The sequence below is a fragment of the Equus quagga genome, chromosome 15 (genome assembly GCF_021613505.1).
Source record: "Equus quagga isolate Etosha38 chromosome 15, UCLA_HA_Equagga_1.0, whole genome shotgun sequence".
NCBI lineage: Eukaryota > Metazoa > Chordata > Mammalia > Perissodactyla > Equidae > Equus > Equus quagga.
This window is the reverse complement of record NC_060281.1, coordinates 11,213,505-11,236,515: the sequence shown is the minus strand read 5'-3', so window position 1 is coordinate 11,236,515 and position 23,011 is coordinate 11,213,505. Positions and strand designations below refer to the sequence as shown.

At 36.5% G+C, this 23,011-nt stretch overlaps 1 protein-coding gene across 1 annotated transcript in view; it reads right to left on the bottom strand.

Annotated features, from left to right (window-relative positions):
• Positions 1 to 23,011, bottom strand: part of BMP5 (bone morphogenetic protein 5) — a 117,444-nt gene that overhangs the window by 8,743 nt on the left and 85,690 nt on the right. The window contains exon 4 of the mRNA XM_046638705.1: positions 9,090 to 9,284. Within this exon, the coding sequence (XP_046494661.1) occupies positions 9,090 to 9,284 (195 nt within the window). The remainder of the gene's footprint in view (positions 1 to 9,089; positions 9,285 to 23,011) is intronic.

Genomic DNA, 23,011 nt, shown 5'->3' with positions numbered 1-23,011 from the left:
TTGCTGATATATCTCCAGCATCAGGAATAGAATCTGGCACACAGTAGGTATTCAAAAAATATTTGAGGAATTAATGAATGAATTCCTCAGAGTGTTCCACAAATGATTGGAAGCAAGAGAAACACATTATTTCCATTACCTATTTTGGAATATAATCTGAAAAACCCATAAGCTTTATTGTTGTGCAAAAGGATGAAGGACGAATGAAGAGCCCCAGTCTTGCATCTGGAATAAAGTGAAATACTGAAGAAAGACAGAACTTTACAGAAAATCTTTTTATATGGTCTTCTCTACAGTGTGTTCACACTTTATACAAATAGCATTCTTTTTTTTTTTTTTTTTAAAGATTTTATTTTTTCCTTTTTCTCCTCAAAGCCCCCCGGTACATAGTTGTGTATTCTTCGTTGTGGGTTCTTCTAGTTGTGGCATGTGGGACGCTGCCTCAGCGTGCTCTGATGAGCAGTGCCATGTCCGCGCCCAGGATTCGAACTAACGAAACACTGGGCCGCCTGCAGCGGAGCACGCGAACTTAACCACTCGGCCACGGGGCCAGCCCCTATACAAATAGCATTCTAAAAGCCAACCCATGTTGATAATTTCCAATATGAAGTATGAAAGGGAGAAAAATTTAGGGCAAAGGAGCTAGCAAATAATTTATTTTCAAAGAAGACAGCTAACTTTTTCTTCTAGGAACGAACGCGACATTCATGCTGACAGTCATCTCTGGCAAATCAATGCAGCAGTGGACGCCGCAGAAGCTGGCTGTCTTAAGGTGTAACCTTCCAGTTCAGTCACCCTCAAGCTCACTGAAGATGTAGGCACAACAAAGATCCAAGGGGCCCGTCTTAGCGGGACCTGTCATCTGCCTTTCAGTTACTTCAACTAATTACTTAATGTCAGTCTAGAAAACAAGATAATGATTCAATTTTGAACTCAGGAACTTTTTACTTCTAGATCAGACTTATTCCTACTGTGCAACTGCCTTCATTAAAACAAATTAAATATATAGATAATGATGGAAAATGGGGGAAAGAGAATTTATTTGAAACTTTCAAAGTTTATTCTTTGAATAAACATCCCCTTAATTAGAACAGCACAAAGAGTTAATGTAATAGATAATTCCTTTTACCGTTTTTAGGGAAAAAGACACTTTTTCGTTACAAAGGCAGAGAATAAGTATTTTATGTTCTGGGGTCTCCCTTGCAGTGACTCAACTTTGCCACTACAACATGAAAGAAGCCATAGACAAGATGTAAATGGATGGATGTGGCTATATTCCAATAAGACTTCTCTTATGGAGACCAAAATTTGAATTTCATATGATTTCTACACAAAACCAAATATTATTTTTCTTTTGAGTCTTTTTCAAACATTTAAAAACGTAAAAGCCATTCTTAGCAATTGGGCCGTACAAAAACAGGTGACGGCCTGGATTCGGCTTTCAGAACTTACTTTGCCAACTCCTGCGTTAGACAATAATGAGAATATTTATTCATTCATCCTTTTCTTAATTAAGAATATTGAATATGAATAAAGACTTTGTAGCCAATAACACATACTAGTATATGTGAAAAGACATAAACTATGAATATGGTTATTTGAATTCCATGTTTATAGAAAAAGAAAGAAAGTAAAACTTCAAAGTAAAACTATATCTGTTCCATCTATGCAGCTTTTCATGCAGGCTAAGTGATGTATATAATGTAACATCACATAAAGGTAACGAGCAATGAAATTTATAACAGAATCTGGTTCCAAGAGTCTGATTTCATAGAGCGCTAGGACCATATGTTTATTCTGTCAGAAATAAAAATTAATGGATACTGAGTGAAGTAAATGTTGTACCCAAACCAGCACAGTCTGCAGTTAGGTTTACTATTAGGTTTACTATAAATGGTTGGCAGAATAAACTGTGGGAGGAAGGGCAAGGAAATTAGATTTATATCTTTAAAACATATTGATTGGCAGCCCTTCAGATATTAAAACAAAATGGACATAATGCAACTGTTGATGAGCCTGCCTACAAATGCAGGGTCATGCCAGAAATTACCAAAATGTTCTGGTGCCACAGTCAACACTAGAAAAACATGCCAACATTCCTCAACCATAAGGCAGGTGCTATAAATGCAGCATTTCTTTGTTTTGTCTCTTAATGGCAATAATAGTGAGAAACCACTGCCACCATATTGAAAGTATTGCTAAATCCTTATTGCACATTTCTTAATGATCAATTTCTGGAAACAGTGTAAATTTAATCTTTCTCTGCATTTGACTTTTAAAAAACTATTTTATCTTAGAAAAAGATCGTGAAAAAAAGTACTTGGAGGTAAAAAGTGGAAAAAAAAATCCTGAAATCTACATAGGGCTTCCATGTTCTGTCTACTAGTCCCTGAAAGAAACAACCAAGTAAATAAACATGGGCTAGCATAGCGTAGCTAAGAAGGGAACAAAAGAAAATCAAATCCAAACAACTCCAAATGCCATTTTGGTTTTCTTTTTCTTTCAAATCTAGTATTAGCTTCTTTAAGGGAGGAAATATAAAAGAAAAGAAAAAAAATCCAAAATACAATTTAACGCTTAAGTGTGGCAATTACTTAAACAAACCAAATATAACGAGATACTGTGTTTCAAAGCAAAAGAGATGTTAGCATTCTCACGCTTACTTTCCAAAAGGAAAGGGAGTCAGCAGCTACAGCACCAGGATTTTAATGAACTTACAGAAAACGAAAATGATAAATGAATGAAGGTATAAGACGTAAAGAAGCAGGAATGGTGCTAAAGTAGACCACTCAATAAGATACATTTCGATAAGGCGTTGGGGACAGAGAAATTCATAATGAACCCCAAAAAATAACAATCCCCCCAAAAGATGGGAGATTTCAAAATGTTACTGTTATTCTAACCTAGTCACCATCTTCCATAGTCAGTGAATTCTTCATTTGAATTTGCACACAACCCAGAAGGAATTACTGTTATTTATTTGTGTAGGGATAACTGTGTGGGTCTATGTACTAATGTGTGACACAAAACAGACACCACAAAATAATAACTAACCAGTTAGTTATTAAAGTGTCTATGAGGATGATCCAAATAACATGCTCACCTTAGAGCTCACTGACAGAAAAACCTCTCCACAAACCTGAGTTTCCAATTGCCTGCCAGGCATCAATAAATGTAAGTGCCCCAGACGCCTCCTACTCACTTTTTCACTTGGGACTTCAGTGCTCACTCGTTTGGTTAACAGGATCACCAGTCATCTAGCGGCCCAAGCCAGAAAATTTAGTAAGTTTCTTGATTTTCTTTCTTCCTCCCTCCTATCCTACATTAAATTGGTCCACAAAGCCCCAGTAACTGACCCATTTCTAGCCTAGTTAACCTGTTGGAAGCCCTTTGCACTCTTGGTTACCCCATTCTTCTTCAACATCCTCTTCTGGTCACTTCCTCCTAGGATAGCACTTCATCCCTGCTCACCTCTTACATCTCTCACCTAAGTCTTTTGCCTCTTTATGGAATTGCTTTCCCGCAGGAGGCTCCATCCTTGATGTTTGTCTTTTACTTTGTTTCCTGTGGCACTGTCAAGTCCTATGCTTTATCTAACAATGTGGGCTCATAGCTACATCTTTTTCCTGCACCTTCCACTTCTTCTTGACACTCCCGTCTCTAGTCCTGTCTCACCCACCCACTGCTGGCCCCATCACATGTTTTGGTTTCCACTTCCCCTCTCTCCAATCTCTGATCTTTATTGCTTGGAGGGTTGGACTAGACTCCCGATCATTATTTGGGCTCTTAATTTCCTCCCTTGGCATCCTATCCTTCACTCTGATGCCAAATTTAACTTTTTAAAATGCATATCTGATTATGGCACTCCTTTATCCAAAGGCCTGCATGAAGACACCATAGCTCCCTCTATCACATAACCTACTCTTTGTGATTTGGTCTCTGCATAATTTTCTGGCTGATATCACACGTCTCTCACACAAGAATACTTGCATACCCAGCCAGATGACAGTGGTACATGGTACTACGACCACATACATCAGTGTGAAATGCCTTCGTCCTCCCCTCCATTTCTGGTAAATGTCTGTTCTTTCTCACATAAGTCCCTCACAAAGTCTTCTTGTGCTCTAACTTTCCTGCTCTCAATCTACCTTACAGCTACGCTTGTGTGTGTCTTTCCCATTGTCTGTGTGAGCACTTTTTAAGGAGACCTTATGCCATCCATCTTTTATCAGCAGATAGTTAATACTGCTCTTGTCACATAATGGGGGCTTATTTAGTATTGAATAAATGTCATTTCACAATAAATCATGCCCAGGTATATTCTCTCAGTGGATTCTCTCTAGACAGAAACTTGACAACAGACACAATGCCTTAATATCTATTGACAATTTTTTTTATATTATATAATTAATTGCTCAGGTAGATTGGCCAATTTATGTTAAAGATTCTAAAATCTCTCTTACTGCTGAAGTCTGAAAGGCCAAGAAATCTCAATAGGTGATCAGAGTATGGGTACTTACTAGAGAGACAGAGAATCTCTAGTTTTCTGTGATGTAAGAGTCTGAATTCTTTATGTACCAGCTCTAAAAAACCAAACCATACAAAGTCATCTTGAAAAGAACAATAATAATGGCTACCCCTGAATGAGCATGTACTACTGTCCTCAGTTCTTTATACATATTAACTTATTTAATCCTCACAAGTCATGTAATCTTACCCTATGAAGCAGTTACTATTAACATTCCCACTTTACAGATGAACAAACAGAGGCAGAGAGAGGTGACATTTCTTGTCCAAGATTATACAACTAGTGAGTGGTGGACCCAGGATCAGATTATAGGATGATAGAGAGATGTAGATAAGTGTACAGATGGAGAGAGATAGAGAGAGATAGAGCAAGATATTATATGCAGCAAAATAATTGTTGTTTTAGGAAAGATTCCCACAATTTCGCATGTTTCAGGTCACATATATCAGCTTTTAGTGTTAATTATTGTAGAAGTAATGTGGATGAGAAACATTCTCACATGTGCAGCCTTGCAGGATTTTCACTGCAGCATTGATTTTGAGAGCCCCGATTTGGAAACAATCAAAATGTCTTTAAAGCGTGACAAGATTAAATAAACTCTGATCCAAGCACCATTGAATATACGGCAGCATTAAAAAGAATGAGGTTGCTCAGCTTGAAAGATGGCTGAGACACATTGTTAAAAAAATATGTAAAATCAATTACAAGACATTCAGGAAAAAGCAAAACTATGGAGACAATAAAAAGATGAGCGGTTGATGGGGGAAGAGAGAGATGAATAGGCAGACAGAGGCTTTTTAGGGCAGTGAAGATGCTCTGTATGGTATTATATGATGGATATATGTCATTACACACTTGTCCAAACCCACAGAATGTACAACATTGAGAGTGAACCTTCAGGTTTAGTAAACTATAGACTTTGGACAATTATGATGTCTCAGTGTCGATATCTCCTTGGTAACATAACAAAAGAGACATACGTATAGAGGAAAAGATTTGGAAGTACGCGTACCATGTTGATACCAGTGTATCCCAGTAGCCTATCTCAAAAGGATTAAGTGATAAAGGGAGAATTTTAGCTTTATTTATGATTCGATTATTTTTAAATAATGAAAAAGTACATTAATTATATAATATAAAACATTCTGAAGAAATAATGTCAATTAATTGTTCTATCTGATTTTGATTAATATCTGTTTGTACAAGAGGCGTGACTTTACATTGTGTCCGTTAAGTAAGACATAGTGCCTATCAGAGTGAAGAATAAGTGCAGAAGGTTTCCATTTCAATGACTTCCTGAAAGACTTGTCCTAAAATATCACCATGGTTTCAGGCAGGGCCGCCAGTGATTGAATTCGCCTTCAAAGATCCCTGGTATACAGCACGCAGTAAGCAATCTTTTCAAGCAGTTCTGCAGGGAACCACAGCTTGCCATTTGCCCTGTTAGTTCGTCCAAATTCTTTTTTTTTGTTTTCTGCTTTTTCTCCCCAAGTTCCGCCAGTACATAGTTGTATACCTTAGTTGCAGGTCCTTCTAGTTGTGGCATGTGGGCCACCACCTCAAGGTGGCCTGACAAGTAGTGCCGTGTCTGCGCCCAGGATCCGAACCAGCGAAACCCTGGGCCGCTGAAGCTGAACTGGAGCGCGCGAACTTAATGACTTGGCCAAGGGGCTGGCCCCCCAAATTCTTAAGACTCTGTTCTTTGCAGTGTTGATATATTCCTTTGCACATCATTTTGCTCTCAGTAAGTTCTTTAAACTCTTATCAAATTAGTGCCTTTTTATCTTAAAGTGAAGCTAACTTAAAATTTAGCTTTGCTTCCATTTCCTTCCCTCCCACACCCAATTCTGATACATGTACATTGTGCTGCCTCATCGTGAAAGATGCACTACCTCCCAAAACGTGTTTGCTCAACCTTCTTGCCAAAAACCTGAAGAGGGACAAGGAGGGACAGGTTTTGCAGAAAATCTGGGAGCAGTGTTTCTGCACATATTCACTTCAAAAACGAAGTTCGTTTTTCCCATACGCTCAACACGGTAGTTTAGTCAACAAATATTTTGGGGGTTCCAGTTTTGTACTAGACATTGTTCTAGGCTCTTCCACAGGCGTATGGCAGAATAAAGGGGCATTGAGAAGTTGAAAGGCAAGAGTCATTGAAATAGGAAAAAAATGGGATAAAAACAGCAAGAATGACCTGGGTTTTAACTGGGCACTAACTGAGACTTTCCACATTTGATGATATGCTCTGCAGAAAAAATGCACTCAGGCAAACACCTCCTACAGCTCTCCCCACTTCCCCATTTCTTAGCCGTGTAGTGCTCGAACAATATCTTATTGTAAAAGCCTAGAGGCATTACAGCATTTATTATTTATATTTGGATAATTTTAAAACTTCACTGGCATTTCAAGTCTCCTAAGTATCAAATTTGGTGTTTCTATTAGCTTTCCCTTTCCTCAAACCCCTGTCTTTTAGGCCAAATCCTATGAGACTTTTTCTTGTCTGCTTGATTACTACCTATTGAAAGGTTAAGTCTCATAGACACAAACCAGCTACTTTCTTTTTTCTTATTATCAAAATATGAACACGCTCCAAAACCATCTACCACATATTTCACAGAAATGGTTGCCAATGACAAACTTTTTAAAAAGAAAACATTGGTCTATATTAGAATAATTTTGTACTCTAAATGGTGTTAGGAAACTGGTGAAAAGTTACGTGATTTCTGTTCCATGTGTTTTATTCATCTCTGGTTATAGAAGTACATTTGTTACTTGTGGTCAGGAAGAGACGATAAATAGAATTCACCAACAGGGAAAAAGACTTTGATGATTCAGTCTCTGGAACACCTCTGCCAGAGTCATTAGGTGCTCTAGCAATAAGCAGACAACTTATAATTTTCCCTTTGTAATTTCCTCAAAAATTATTTACTATTCTATTCGAGGTTTAACAAAGCTTTTCCTTAATGCAGTCTGCTACATTAAATTAAAAACATTTCAACCAATTTCGGAACCATTCTACATGAAAAGAAAAATATACAACTTTGACAGGCTAGTATTTACAAGGAAGAAAAGGTCTTAGAAAGTTATTTTTCTCCATCTTTCATATTAGGCAATTACAATTTTTGCCAAACTAAATATCTTGTGAAGATCTTTATAAAATAGCTTTGTAACAAGGCCCTAATATCATGTTTTACTTTCAAGTGAAAAAGATGGTTAAACTTATTTGTTGGAAAGTTATTTTAAAACATTGCTCTCTCCATGGCATGTCATTCAGTACGATGTAATTCCATACAGAAATCTTCCCTCTGCTTCTGCTGCTAGATACCCCAAATAGACTTCTTTCTAACGTGATTCTCCTTGTGCCCACACTTTAGGAAGATTCCGTGAGTTCCATTTAGTATTTTTGTTGTGAATCCCAGGTGCAAAAAGAAAATTATTATGTGGTTTTTGTTTTATTTATAATCATTCTTATCTAACACTCGTACATGTTTAATAAAAAAGTGCAGTATGATTTGTCAGTTTCAAGTGATTTGGGAAAAAATGAAGATTTCTGGAATAATGGCGAACAGTCTGAATGTGTCTGTTTGGAAGCGTGAAGCATCCTCATTTGCTGAAACAGCAGATGCAGGCTCTTTTGTTCACCGGCTCACCCATCGTGCCTCGCAAGTCCTCTGCATATGGTGGCCATTAACATAGAAGAATACATATTTTACAAATGAACAAACATATTGTACTAAGTTGGGAGAGTAAGCTTTCCCCTTCGAATGGATTTATTTTTTACAGATAACGATAGTTCCTTGGAATAAAATAGTCATCATTTTCGTCTAAGAACAGCTTATGAAAATCTGTTTGCAGCCTGGACTAAACGAGATACTTGGTAGTATAAATAATATGACTAAATCACTTCAGATTTTGGCAGTGAGACGCATTCAGCTCAACTGTAATTTTATTTCCTTGTCTATCAATTAATAAAATTAAACTGCAAGTACATCAGGATCAATTGTGCATTTGTAATATATTGTTGTTAGATTTTATATATGCATGTGTGTGTACACACAGACACACTTAAAGCAGATTAGATAGCAGCCCTCCAAATAATTAATGGAACTATACAGATTATCTTAATTCTCATATAGTCAATCCCGCTTTTATTGTCAGAAAAGTTTTAAGCTGCATGATTCGCATGTATTAAGTACTAATCAAATATTTTAATGTTTACCTGGTTACCAGTCCACTTTTGAGAGGCCCTGGGGAAGTCAGCTCAGTAAGTTGCGTAGTTTGGTTTTGGCTGGACTTTGTTGATGTAGCCATTTCATAATTTCATTACTGCCAGCTTGATTTTAATTTGAACTGAATCTTTCAACATGTGAAGGCAAGTCATACCTACTTTAAAATGAATTACTGAGTGACCCACTGATGAAACATTCTGGAGATGCTAGAAACATCGCTGGATGATTTAATAGACCAAATGAAGGTATATCCAGAGGGCAAATTTATTGTGGCTACTTGATTTGCAACATATGACCCCATAACTCTCTGTGCACAACTGGTTTTATCTTACCTCCAACACTGGACACTCTGGAGGAGTCCTGATGAGAGCTGGATTTATTGCGGTTTTGATTTTTTCGCTTGTTGGCTGCCCTCACAGATCGAAGGAGGACCTCACTCGCCTTGAAGAAGGCCACCATGAACGGTTGCTTTGACTGAGGCCCATGTCTTCCCACCAGACCAGCGGATTTTACGTTGATACTGCGTCCTAGAACAGAATATACAAGCACTTGGTTCCTGAAAATGAGATAAAGTTTGGCTGACGTGAACGAATTCTGAGGGTACTTTGAAAGAGGGGAAAGTTTTAAAACATTATCAGAATGTTTTCTTTTCAGGCCAAAGATTCTTATAAACATTGAAAGTTTACTATTGCAGATAATTATCCATGCTTGTTTTTCATTTTGCATCGTTTGTCCACCACAGAGCTGCCTTCACTAACTGATACTTCAGACCTGGAAGTCAGCACTATTATAAATGGAAATATTTACATTATAAATGGAATACATTTACATATTATAAATGGAATGTCCACATTAAATAACAATTTCAAAAATACTAGCCATGGGCTCTTCTGCATTCAATGCCCCAGAATTTTCTTCTAAGTGATAAAAACTGAGTGGCTGGCTGGGCCTTTCTGTTTTCTCCAGCTTATTTCAAGCCTTTCAAGTGTTAATTAGTGCTGCTAGCCTTCCCCCTTCACCTCTGGCCTGTGCCCAGTAAACTTTACAAAGTTATGCTCTACTTAAAGCTCTTCACAGATCATTCTAGAAGCCTCTGCTGGGGATGGAGTTCTGCTCTAAGCTCCAGTTCTTTCTCATTGTGAACTATTTTGAAGTAAACACGGAAATTTCAGAATTCCTACTCCTCTGAGTTTCGACACACACACCTGAACGTTTACTGAAAGGATTTCAGAAGATGCAAAGCAAGCCTGGAGACCCTCAGAAAGGAGAAACATTCCAGGTGATCTCGGAGACTGTCTCTAAACCCAGCTGCATCCCAGACCCTTCTGAGCCTATCGGTGTGGTTGTGTATCAGAGAAGGAGTGCAGCGGGGCCTGCACGCGAGCAAGTTAGAAGGCAAGGTGTTCTGGACACTGAAGTAGATGTCGATAAAGTCTCTCTCCCATTGGAGTAGCAATAATAACATTTATAATAACGCCAAATACGTTTGGAGCGCTTGCTATGTACGCGCTAGGCATTTTTCTGTATCTTCCATGCACTATTGACTTTGAGTCCACAAACACCCTAGGAGTTAGGTATTACTATTTCTCCTTTGTACAATTCAGGCTTGTTATGCTCTTCTAATTTCAAATAACTATCGCTGACAATTTAAAAAAATATTTATGCATCTATATATAAAGAAAACCATTGGCTGATATTTGGTTCCATGAAAATCACCCACAGGATGAACTATGTAACCTTCAGTTGTAAATTTAGTTGAGAATTACTCAAAACTCATGCAAAATTTCTACTCTAGATACAGAAGTTACCGATCTTTTAAGAGGACCATATAATGTGGTTTGAAATATGTGCATGATTGACTCTGCCTTGCCCCCTGAGAGATGTGCATGTTTTCTTAAAATATTTATTCAGTAAAGACTGTGGAGCAACCTCAGTCCATTATAAGACCTGACTCACCTTAGAAGAAAGAAAAGGAAAGCAAATCCCTGAAACAGCATCAATGGCATTTTCGCAAATAAACTCTTGCTCTTAACAAAATTTATTTTGGCAGCATAAACACTTTTGTGTATACTTGTATTGTGCAGAGACCGTCTACCGTCAGAAAATGAGACCGTGTCATGTGAGGTTGTGCAGCTGTTGGGAGGGACACAGAGGTCCTTTAAATGTGGAGGTATTGGTTAAAAAAAAAAAAAGAAAAAAAAAAAGAGCGTGCACCAATGCAGGCAGTGTCAGCATCCCAACTGTTCTACAATATATCGGGAAAACTTGTTCGATTCCTACAACTATTAAAATGTCTATCTGCCTCACAAATGCCCCTCCACTCAGTCCTACCAAAGAAAGAACTTACAAATAATCCAAGAAGCCAAGCTTAAACAAATAAGCATATAGGTTTCTCTTGCAAATGCAAACTTACGGTGGCTCTATGCCAGAGTCTATATTTCTTAGAAAAACTCTATCACTGGCATAAATGAAAGAGGCAGTTTGATTTGTGGTCAGAGCAGTTTCCATTCTACTTCCACTGTAACAAATGTATTAATTCAGCTCAGACTTCCTCCTTCTGGCAGCCCTTTTGCTGTAAAAAGAGAAATTAGAAGTTCCAGCCAAATACCATACCTTGAACTGACCCACTTCAATACATAAACACTCTTACAACATGTTTATTCAGGTGTAGCACTTGAAATTGGTTTAAGATGTTTCCAGTGACAGAGAGCTCAGCAAAAGAAAAAAAAAAAAAAAAGAACTGAGAAACTTAACTGTTATGGAGTAGAATAACTGGCAATCTGTTCTTCCAATTTTTGTGTTTTTTTCTGTCTTGGAGTACAACATAAAAAGTATTTGTTGAGCTTTTATTTTGATTTTTTAATGAAGTGTTAATTTAACAGAAACTAAATTTTTACTTGTACACATTGATGATTGCAGAAATCGTTTTTAATATATGATCTTTCTAATACCGAAATAGGTTGCTGCAAAATGCTCACAAATGGAATACTACAGCGAAATCGGTTTTCCATTCATTACGACACACTGACCTTTTTATAGTTAAATACGCACTTACATAAAGTTCCAAGTTCCCTTTGGTTTGCAAAAGAGTTTCTTTTATTATTATTCTAAAGACTTTCAATGTTTTAATTTTTATCTGTGGAGAAATAATACTGCTCTAAAGATTTATGTCCTGAAAACTGTAAAGATGTGTGTATGTTACAAATATGGGTTTCTTGGGCTTTACAAAGGCGGATATTGTGTGTGAAGCAAAGGACCCTTCTAACCAACGTGAACTCCCTTTAAAATAACTTTTGATATTATTAAGTTTCCTCTTGGTTTCCTTTTTACTTCAGCAATGAGGTGACCATTAAGATTCCATAGGTTAATGCTTGCTCAGTTACTCTTGGTCTTGAGCTACACCATAGAAGCATTAACTATTTGACCCACTCCTTCAGGCACAACATACCTACACTGATTATGTTGCCTAAACCTTTTGAATGGCTCAACACTTGTTTTTGTTAGAAGTGCTAATGGGAACCCAGACTATCCGCATGCATTGAAAATAGTGAATCTTTGATAAATTTATTTGAATGTGTTGAATTTTATTATTAAATGCACAGAATGTTTTAGATATTACAAATATATAAATAAAGAAGCCTACCTAAAACATTTTGATTTAGGAAAGCTATGTGGGGGTATGTATCTCCATGGATTCATTTTCCAAAACTGATCCTTATTTTTGATTTCTAGTTAAAAAAAATATAGAATGATAAAGGGATAGTATATAAAGATACAGTACTGGATATACAGTGAAAATGAAAAAAGTATTAAAAGGGTGATAAGGACACCAACTTGAGCCCAAGCTTAGTCACATTAGGATTCAGACATGTCCAGGCATAGCTAGTATGTTGTAGGTTTAACTCATCAGGCATGTATTTGAATGAGTATGGAGCGAATTCATGGTTTTCAAAGAACTCATCCTAAGGGAAAGGATTCATAGATTCATAGATTCAGAACAATGTCCCAGTGAGTATAAGGAAGCCATGATTTGGAGTCTGTAACTAAGAGTTCCTTCGGCACAGCTCCAAAGTTTGCACGACTAACTCCTAAACAACAAAAGGGTTCAAGAAAATCTAATAGAACTGTTTTTATCCAAAGTCCCTGTAAAATACTTGGAGGGCAAGGTAGCACTCCTTTGGAACTTGGTTAACAGTGTGACCAAGCGGTAGAAAAATATTCTTTCTGCTTCAGAAGAATGGCTTCACAGCTCCACATTGGTACAGAATGACAGCAACACAACATAGGTCCGAGATTATCTCCTGTACCAGCATCAGCATTAGCTTCAGAGAGTGGTAGCAGCTCAAAGGTGAGCAGAGCAGCAATCTGATGCCATTGGGAGTTTTAAAGTGCACCAACAACTGTACCAAAGTGAAAGGCGTGCTAGTGATGGAATAAAGTGGCCCCTAGAGTAAGAGAACAACTCCTTTGCATGATATCCATGGCCTAAGGTTGTACATTAGTAAGGGGGAACAGAAATGGTTCGCTAAATGGGTGAAGAGATAACAAGAGAGGGAGAAGAAGCTAGTTGTTGGGAACTATTCAAGCTTAAATACACTTGGGCTCTCCCATACAAATGGGAGGGTAGAGGAGTTAGGAAAGGTTCTTTGAAGGATATACCAACATTCTAGTGATTTCACTGACGGCAGCTAGACCGAAAAAAGCATTGTTTGCGTTCAGTTATGCCAGGTTTGTATGTCATAGAATTCTTGGATTATAAAATGAAAGGGATAATGAGAACAAACATAGGAGTCCAGAGTTTGGTATTGGCAGAGGTACTGTCCTCTGCATTTACAAAAAGAATACCTATTAACTCTTTGCATATGAAAGTGTGTTAGAACTATTCATTCCTTAGCCATCTTGTTTTTATCTCAAAATTATGGTACAGATACTGAGGGAAAAGAAACAATTTAAGAAGCAAATATATGGGCATATTATTTCTCAGTTTTACTAACTGCAGAGTGAATTAAGACAGGGTTAGGATGATATCTTCTAAAGAGATGATTATCCTTCCCACACAGAAATCTAGAGGGAACTGCGTGAGGCTGGGGCTCTAACCTACTGAATTTTGCCGTGACTGAGGATGGAGGTTGAAGACTTCTAGCTCTGGATCTGATCTTCTTACCCTCATGACTGTGTGTAAGCCCTGGGGTCAGGGGATTGTATTCACATCTGCCTAGGACACAACTGACTATTTCAAATTTAGGCTCATAGAGAAGGTAGGCTGGCAAACCAAAGATCCATCCCAACTCACTGGTTTTGTATTTCAGACCATTCTTTTTGGAAAATGTGACTTTCAAAATGTTTATTTCTTTAAAAACAGGGTTATTAAAGGAGACTCTGACATAAAACAGCTCTTTAGAGACATGTTGATGTTATAAGGATAAGTGGTTCCAAATATGAGCATTTAGTTTCCCTCCAGAATACACAGTTTGAAAAACATTCATTTGAGGATTTATCAGAGTCTAAACGTTGATATCTCTAAGATGTTAGCATAAATTCCAGTTTGTTTTTTTCTCCTATAAACCCACAGTAATTGACTGCTTAACCCAAAACACCTGTGATGGAACTTGTGCACAAATTACCTTTCCTTCATTTCAAAACAGTCTCTTGCAGCATCTTTTACAGACTATTTCATAGGAAAATCAGTGCACTGTTGCTCGTTCACACACCCTCCTGATCTTCGCTTATTTTCAATCTGTGATTAAATTTGATTCTGGTGCTCTTAAATTATAGTTTCTGTGCCTCTAAATTATACTGGAATTTTACCCTTTTTAGAAACAGACGATTTAAAATGTGCAGAATTCTCTACCCAGCATACAGGCTAAATCATTTTTATATCAGATTTTAAGGAATGTGGGGAAGACAAAATTCTGTCTACTTAAGTTCCACATACATTTTAAATCAGTGCAACATTAAATTAAGTGTACTGTAATCTAGCTGTAAATTTAAATTCTGTTATAATTTGATGAAAACTTTACACAGTTTCTAGTTTTATAGTAAAAGTACAGATCTATTGCGAGATATAAGCACATGGATTTGAAATATCACAAACAGAATGTTACATTCATGCTCAGAACTTTGTGAAATTTTTAAGATGGTTTACCTTGCCTTATAATCACAAACAAAAACAAGGAAAAGCTGAGATTTTAAACTATTTCGGTCACACTGGAAACTCACAATTAAGTAGTATTTGAAAAAAAATATTTTGAACTTGAGTTCTAGGTAGTAAAATTTTTGAGTGATTCTTCATAGCAATTCTGGGATTTTGTTTAAGAATCCAGGCTCTTCCTACAATGCCTTTGCTAGATCTTTCTAGTCTCTTCTTTACACTGACAGAAGAGTAAATTTAAAATATCCACTGTTTTATATTATATTCACAATTATACACTCAGTATAAAAAGTGTCAAAAACAAAAGAAGGGACAAATGTAATAATATATGTGGATACAGGTAAGACTCTGTGGCTGGTAATAAAGAGGAAAAGACACATTGGACGTATGAAATCTGGGGAGGGCCATTGGGAACCGTATCCTGATGCACTGACATGAATCGTGAGTTGGGAATTATCTACAGACAAGAAATGTGGTTAAAATTCCCAGTAACACAACAGTAGAAGAAATCCATTTTCCTCTATGATCAGGGTGTGTGAGGGGTAGAGAAATTTAAAGGAGGAAGAGATTTTTAAAAGAGTTGAAATTCCTTATAAAAAGTTTGCGGAAGGGACTGTAATGCCCGCAGTTTGAGAAAGCGGTAGGGATTCAAAAATTGGACATTTGGTCAGAAAAATTGGCATGATGACTCAAGGCATGACGGGGGAAAAAGCATACAGTTGAGATCTGGAGCTCCTGAGACTCCAGGAAGGAGGGCCTGGGGAAAGAAAGGCCGAGAACCATAAAGTATCAGGGCCAGAGGTTTGTGCCTAGTTATGGAAACTGTCCAGAACGCTCAAATGTTTTATTGCACTGAGGGTGGGACTGAGGTGATGGAAAACGATGTCTCCTTCCATGGGACATCAGTCTGAAATGAGGAGGCTCAGGCGTGACAAGCCCAGCACATGCTTTTTGCTTGGGACCTCTTTGCAGCTAGTGGAAACATGAATCACAAACTAAGAATTGTAGTTTACCTTCACATAAGCGCTTGCGTTTTAATAGCTCTTCTCTTTATATATAGCGCCTTTCCCCTGAGACCCTACGAGCTTTTCAGACATCATCTGTCACATGCCCCTAAAAGAGTGGTTAGCAGTTGGTCTTACATCCCTCATTTATTTTAAGAAAGCAGAAACATTCTTTTCACAAAACTATGGAAAGAGTGGATTATTTTTAACTTTTTTCCAGTTATTATGTGACATTTTAAAATAAAAAACTATACATACACATACAATTCTTTCCTTTAAAATCATAGGAAATTTAAGTAAAACTAGAAGGAAGCAGAGTTTCAGCAGAAATCAACAAAAAAGCCTTTAAAAACTATTTCTATGTGTTAAGCTGTCAGTGAAGAAAGCTTTTTGACTTCAAACCTGTTTTAGTTTGTTTGATGGCAGTGAAATTAATTTAATTTCTTACTCGGCATTTTATCTATCGTGGATGAAAGTGGTCTTTGAAAAGAACTTAATGCAGTTACTTGGGAAATTTATGAGTGTCTAAAGGAAACATTCTTTTTTACCAGCTTACATGATATATTATTCAAAAGAATTTTTATCATACGGAAAAGCATGGTTCATTAAATGTTTGACCTTTCCATTCAGTTTGATACATGAAAGTGTGAAATGATCACAAGCTACTTCCAGAATCTTTAGATTAATCCATACCACCAAAATGGAAGACACATTATTTTGACACCTAACAAAAAGAAAGAGTGAAGAGAAGAAAAGGTATTTTCCAAAATATGCAATGAGGCACTGGTACTGAAATACCTAATATATGTACCACGATAAGTGTCTATTTTTGCCCCCTCAAAAACTGAGTTAAGACATTTAGGACTTAATTCTTTCTTTCATATATGAAAGTTGGATCACAAAACATTCCTCTGCGTGAAGAGATGCAGAACTTTTCTTCACCAGTTTCTCCTGTCTCTGGCCGTATCAAGAACATAAACCGGCCTGCCCCATGTAAGGCACCAGTCACAAGGTGAGATCTCACATCACCATGATGCCACGGTGGCCCCCAGAACAAAAGCATCCTTCTGAGCTGTCTACATGCAAAATAACAGCTGGTTTCCAAAAGTGTTTACCTTTTGGTCAGTCTGACTCAGCAGCATCATTGGATCTCGTAGCACAAGTAGAACTTTCATATTCGTATGAGTTGCATTACTTCAGAGAAAAATCATGTGACTACCTCCACATACAAATGTAGCTGGTGCTCAAAAGCAATAACAAGCATGACTTTCAAAACGATCAGGGAAATTGAGAATTGAGAAGGGTAGCCAACTCAATACTTTTGAAGGTAAGACAGAAGCAACAGCTGCCGTCTATCGAAGCCAAGTATTTTACCAGTTGATTACACGCATCGTCTATTTACTCCTCACAACAAGACAATGGTACATTTTTAAATGAATAAAACAAGGCTCAGAGAAGGGTCAGACTTTTAACTCGCCCTGCCAACCCTAGGGTTGTATGCTATTCCTCTAAGTGCACAGTGTTCCCCTTTGTTGGGATTGGTTACGGCTGCTGCTTTCATCTTGGGTCTCTGCTTTCCACCTTGAGAAGACTGGAGGAAAATCATCAGCTCACACATCTGCCAGGGACACACACACTGTGTCTGTCAAGAACAATGTTACAGTTGCTTGTTTTGTTAAGGTCAAGGTCAGACATTCCTTACCAAGTGGGAAGATATGGACTCAACATTCCTTACCAGCCACGGAAGGGCAGGTGATTTCCCTGATTTCTATTCCATTCAAATTGAAATTTGTCACAATACAGAGAAATTAGTAGGCATTTTTAAGGAGCTGGAATACGTAATTTCTCTATCAAAGCATTTTACCTGTAATTTCAAATTTTGATCGCCAATGGCAATGCATACTACTGGCTTTGGTTGTTAGATGATTTTGTTTCTTTTTGATTTTCTATCCCCTGTGAGCTTACACCAGGTGTGCCCAGGTTTAATTCAGCAGCACAGAACCAAGTGATCGATCATACCTGATACTAACTAAAGATTCTCTCTGCTTTCCACTGTGCTCTCAGCTCACGATGCAAAACCAGCACTGTTGTTATTTTTACAATATGTCTTTGGAAATGTTTACCAGCAATAAATTAAACTTACAGTGGAAAGAGCAATGGGAAAGACAGAGTTAAATCTGGTGCCTGATGAGAATAAGGAGAATCTCATAGTTTTCATGGCCCTCAATCAGTATTACCATGAAAATATTTACCCCTCAGATCATTAGTTAAAGCAGAGTTAGAGCCTAGAATAGAGAATTTAACAAACAACAAAAACTGGAATCTGTTGCTGACATTGGCGTTTGTTTGGCAAGATTGGTGCACCATGGTTGCTGTTCTGAATTAGAGAAAATCGAAAACAGAAATACAGATGTAGCCAAACACTTTCTTATCCCTTTTCATTAAGGGAAATCTAAAAAATGTTAAAAATACATCTTTCACCAGATAATGAAGCAAGACTAACTCCCGTTTGTCTCCGCTTACTTTAAATCATTGATTTCAAAACTCTTTTTCATGTATGTTTTTGAGTTGTGATGCTAAAATTTGGATAAGCAAATTATGTTTACCATATGGCTCTCATTCAAATATAAACATACCATAAATTAAAACATAGAAAATTGCCTTTAAAACGTTGTATATATAATGGTCATGGTAAAACAGCAAATTCAAGTTTTTCAATTTATTACTGAATATATTCTGTAATCAACATCTATTCATAAAGAAAAATTATTTCTTTCTACTAATCATTACATAAGACTAGACTAGGCTATGAGGGGCCCATTTCAGAGTACTGATCAGAGAAAAATATAGATGTCAAAAATAGATACAGATCTTGAAATCAGAATCGGGACTCTTCATTTTCAACAGAACTAAAGGATCTGTAAATTACATTCAAGCCGTTGTTCAAAATACAAAGTTTTTAGAAAAGCAGTCATGGTTCACCCAATTAAGCTCTGCTTATGGTGAAAAAAAACAAAGGCAAGCACATTGACAAATTAAAAACATATTTTATTGCCAGAGATTTTTCTTTTCAATTTTTTGGAAAAAAATTACACTAATGTGTTGTCCCCCAAAACGCAATTCCAGTAGTTCAAGACCTCTTTAGGGTCGGAATAACATCCATTCACTATCATCTTTGATGCTGGGAGGTGGGATGGTAAGATGAGAGAAAGAAGTGATTTGATACTGATGGGTTGCAAAACAATAAATTAATAAATTTTGGAAACTGCACACTTAACTGGCCTCAGGGTGAGTTCACTACACCCGAGTTTAAACTACAAACTTGAGCCCCGTTGACACACAAAAAGGGCAGTGAAGGAGGTAGAGATGAGGACTCCGTGATGGCGTGTATGGATTAAGGGAGAGTAAAGCAGAGAAGGGAGGAGAGCCTATCAAAATACATTAGTGCATGACATAGGGCACAAAAGAAAGGGGAAGTTCATTATCAAATTCAAAATAAAGAAATTAAATTTGGCTAAATTTAATCACATGTTGAAGTGAATCACTGGCAGCAGAAAAGTTACTTTTTCTTCGTTTCAAATTATGAATTTATCAAATTAGCTATAATCGTGCAGGGGCTAAAAAAATATTGAAGTAGCTAGATTTAGAAAACAAAAAATATGATAAAAATGCTGTTACTTTTTGTGGGCTAGATCCCAATTAAATTCCAGACAGAAAATATACAAACTTAAAGGTAATTCTCAACAAACCCAACAGAAAATTCAATTTTGTCCCAAAACAATCATTATTAACAGCATTGTTTTATTTGGAAATGATAAAAATACATTTGTGTTTTTTTCAGTTGAAATTTAAACAAAATTCATTTGTGAGAGTCATAGTACATAAGAACTGGCTCTGAAACAAATCATTTTTAGTTTCATGGGAAGATTTTTAAATCTTCTAAGGCCGTTTCCTCATGTACAAAATGGGATGATAATAGCGAAGCTAAAGTTGACATTCCATTTAAAGAGGTCAGCAATATACCTGCATTTAGTAAGTTCTCAGTCAATGTTAGTTTCCACTAATTAATATTATTTTGATTGAACATCATAGCAAATACATGATTTTAAGACATTAACAATGAACTAAAGATGTGCTTGAGAAGTAAAACTTGGATTAATCGTGAAGAATTAAAACATATGAAATATTAGCATGGAAGAATAATCGATGTTGGTAAAAAGCCAAAATCAGGGCATAAAAAAGCAGATATTTGTATGGACAGAAAATAAGTTTTGATAAATAGAGTGAGTTTGAAATTACATGAAGTATAGTTAACAAGAATCTTATATGACTAGTAAGAGAATTAATAAGATCTTGAGATGGACAAAGTAGAAATTTAACAGTATTCCAAGATTTACATTTAGCTACTCCAGCCATGAAAGGCATATTGATGATTTTGCTCATTTTTATGCAGTGGGAAAATGGCAAAAATCTAAAGCATACAGGAAAGATTTATGTCCTCTGATGTGCTTTAAGACATTACACGAGTTAGAAAACCCATAGGTCACAGCTTACATGGGCTTGGAAAATTAACAAATGCTGATTTTAAACCCCAAAGGAAATCTATGTCATATTTATTTTCAGTAGAAATCCAGTCATTTTTACCATAAAGATACCGGAATTCGTCTCAATGGAAACTTTTCTGAATCATTCACGTAATAGAACCAATGCAATTGTTTCTTTTAGACATCTTTTAAATACCTCTCCATGGCTTGATTCATACAAAAAATGTTTTTTATAAACTAATGCATTGCCATAAATTAACTTGTGTTTTAATGTCTTTGAAATTCTATAGAAATATGATAGAAACAGAAGCCACTCTAAAATGTCTAAGTTTTATGTTTTGTTATGATACTGAAAAACTTACCATGGCACTGAAAGTAAAAGAAAATATAATCCTACTAAACCCTGTAACAAGAGCTCTCTGGAAACCTTAATAAATATAGATTTTCAGCTATGAACTTCTGTCTGATCCCTCACAAAATTACTTGAGAACGTGTTTATGCCTGAATATTTCTCCTCGACACACACCCACACACACTTACCCCAGAAGAAAATTCATGGGATGTCTAACATTTCTTGCTTCTCTTTACCAGTTTCTATACCTCTGATTTTATATATCTTGAGTTTTGGGTTGAATATAACTATTTAATACCAGGTTCCTTTAAAATGGGTTATCTCTATTCACCGTACCCTCTCTGAGTATAATATTTCTATATGTATAATGCTTACAGTGTAAATACATGCTTATAAGTTATAATTACCAGAGAAATTATCCATGCAATATAATAATGCCTAGAAAAAAGGTCAAATACCTTGTGAATTCTTCCAGTCACTTGTAGCTCATTCCCTCAGAGGACAAACACAGCCATTAACATCCATTTCTTAGGCAGTTTTTTCCTTGTGTCTTAAATCTGCCCTTTTTGCTCATTGATTTAATTTCTGGACGATGGGGAAAAGTTCAATTTTACATATTCATTTTATTTATTTAAATATTTGAAGACAACTACTCTTCAACTATCCTCCTAACTTATCCTTAAATATTCATCCAAACATCAAGCAAGTACTCTCAGTTTTCCAATTTCCCTTAACATTAGGCACTTACAGGACTGTTTCATTTATACTAATATTTGCCTAGAACAAATCGTAGGAGGATACGTTCCTTCTTCCTTTCTGAACATTCAGCAAAATATGTGAATCTTGCAGTTTCTTGGATGAGGAGACTCCCTCATTTATTTATTTGAAACCAATTGTCATCACCATAAATTCAGCAAAAGGGACCCATATGGTTTTATGAACAAAAATTACTTAATTGCTTTATAAGATAAAGTTCAGATAAGGGAAGAGAACATTATCAAATCTTAAAATGTTTGAAAGATCCTCAGATAAGTGGACATAATTCAACTTTTTGAACTTAGATAAATAAGAATGAGAAACTGTAGTCAAAACAGCAGGACAAAAAGAAAAATATCACCCTTGATCTCTGCATTTCTTCTGCTACTTATTAGCACTGTGTCAGCTGATAGTCAGATTAACCAGCCACATAGATCAGCTGACCCTTGGCGCAGATAAATAGTCATCTGACAACACAGGGGCTTAATTTGGAGATTTTCCCCCTGAGGTAAAAACGACTGTTTTAGGGATCCCAAGGATAACACAACAAACTTATTGAACCAGATACTTCCATTGAAAAGCAGAAGATTCCAGGACTTACTAAATTTAAGCAGATATTATGTTAAGAACTCATCTCTCGCACACAAACATGCTCACATTTAGTAAAAGTAAAAGAATATCAAGTTAGTAACTTGTACATTTTTTAGATGTATAACGACATGAGGCCTTTAGATACTAGAACATATATTTTTCTAATTATGAATATATATTCTGTAATTCAAAAGATGTCATGGAATTTTTGAAAAATCTGATTTTTTTGTGTATGTGTGAGGATGATTCCCCCTGAGCTAAAATTCATTGCCAATCTTTCTCTTTTTTTTTTTTTTTTTACTTGAGGAAGATTAGCCCTGAGCTAGCATCTGTACCAATCTTCCTCTATTTTTTTGCATGTAAGATGCCTCCGCAGCATGGCTGCTGAGTGGAGCAGGTCCACGCCTGGGATCTGAACCCGTGATCCTGGTCCACCAAAGTGGAGAATGCAGAACCTTAACCATTCAGCCGTGAGGCTGGCCCCCAAATCTGACTTTTTTAACACAGAATATTTAAAAGATATCACAGGATATGGCAACTTTGAAGAAAATTTTTATCCGTATGTTAAATTACTCTGCACATAGCAAGCAACAATAGCAATAAAAAACACCTCAAGGTTGTAGAAAAAAATGATTAATCTCATTCCTTATCATGAACGGAGAAGTAGCAGTTGTCCGTTTCTAGGAAAGAACAAAAAACCCTACAAGTTGAAGAGTAGAGAACAAGGCAAAACCTTAGGTAATAAAAGTTTAAAAACAGCTACTGTCAATTTAATTGTACTAATAACTAAAGTTTTTTTTAGTTTTTATTAGTTTTTCTTTGTTTGCCCAATAATGTTGGTGAAAATAAAAGAGGA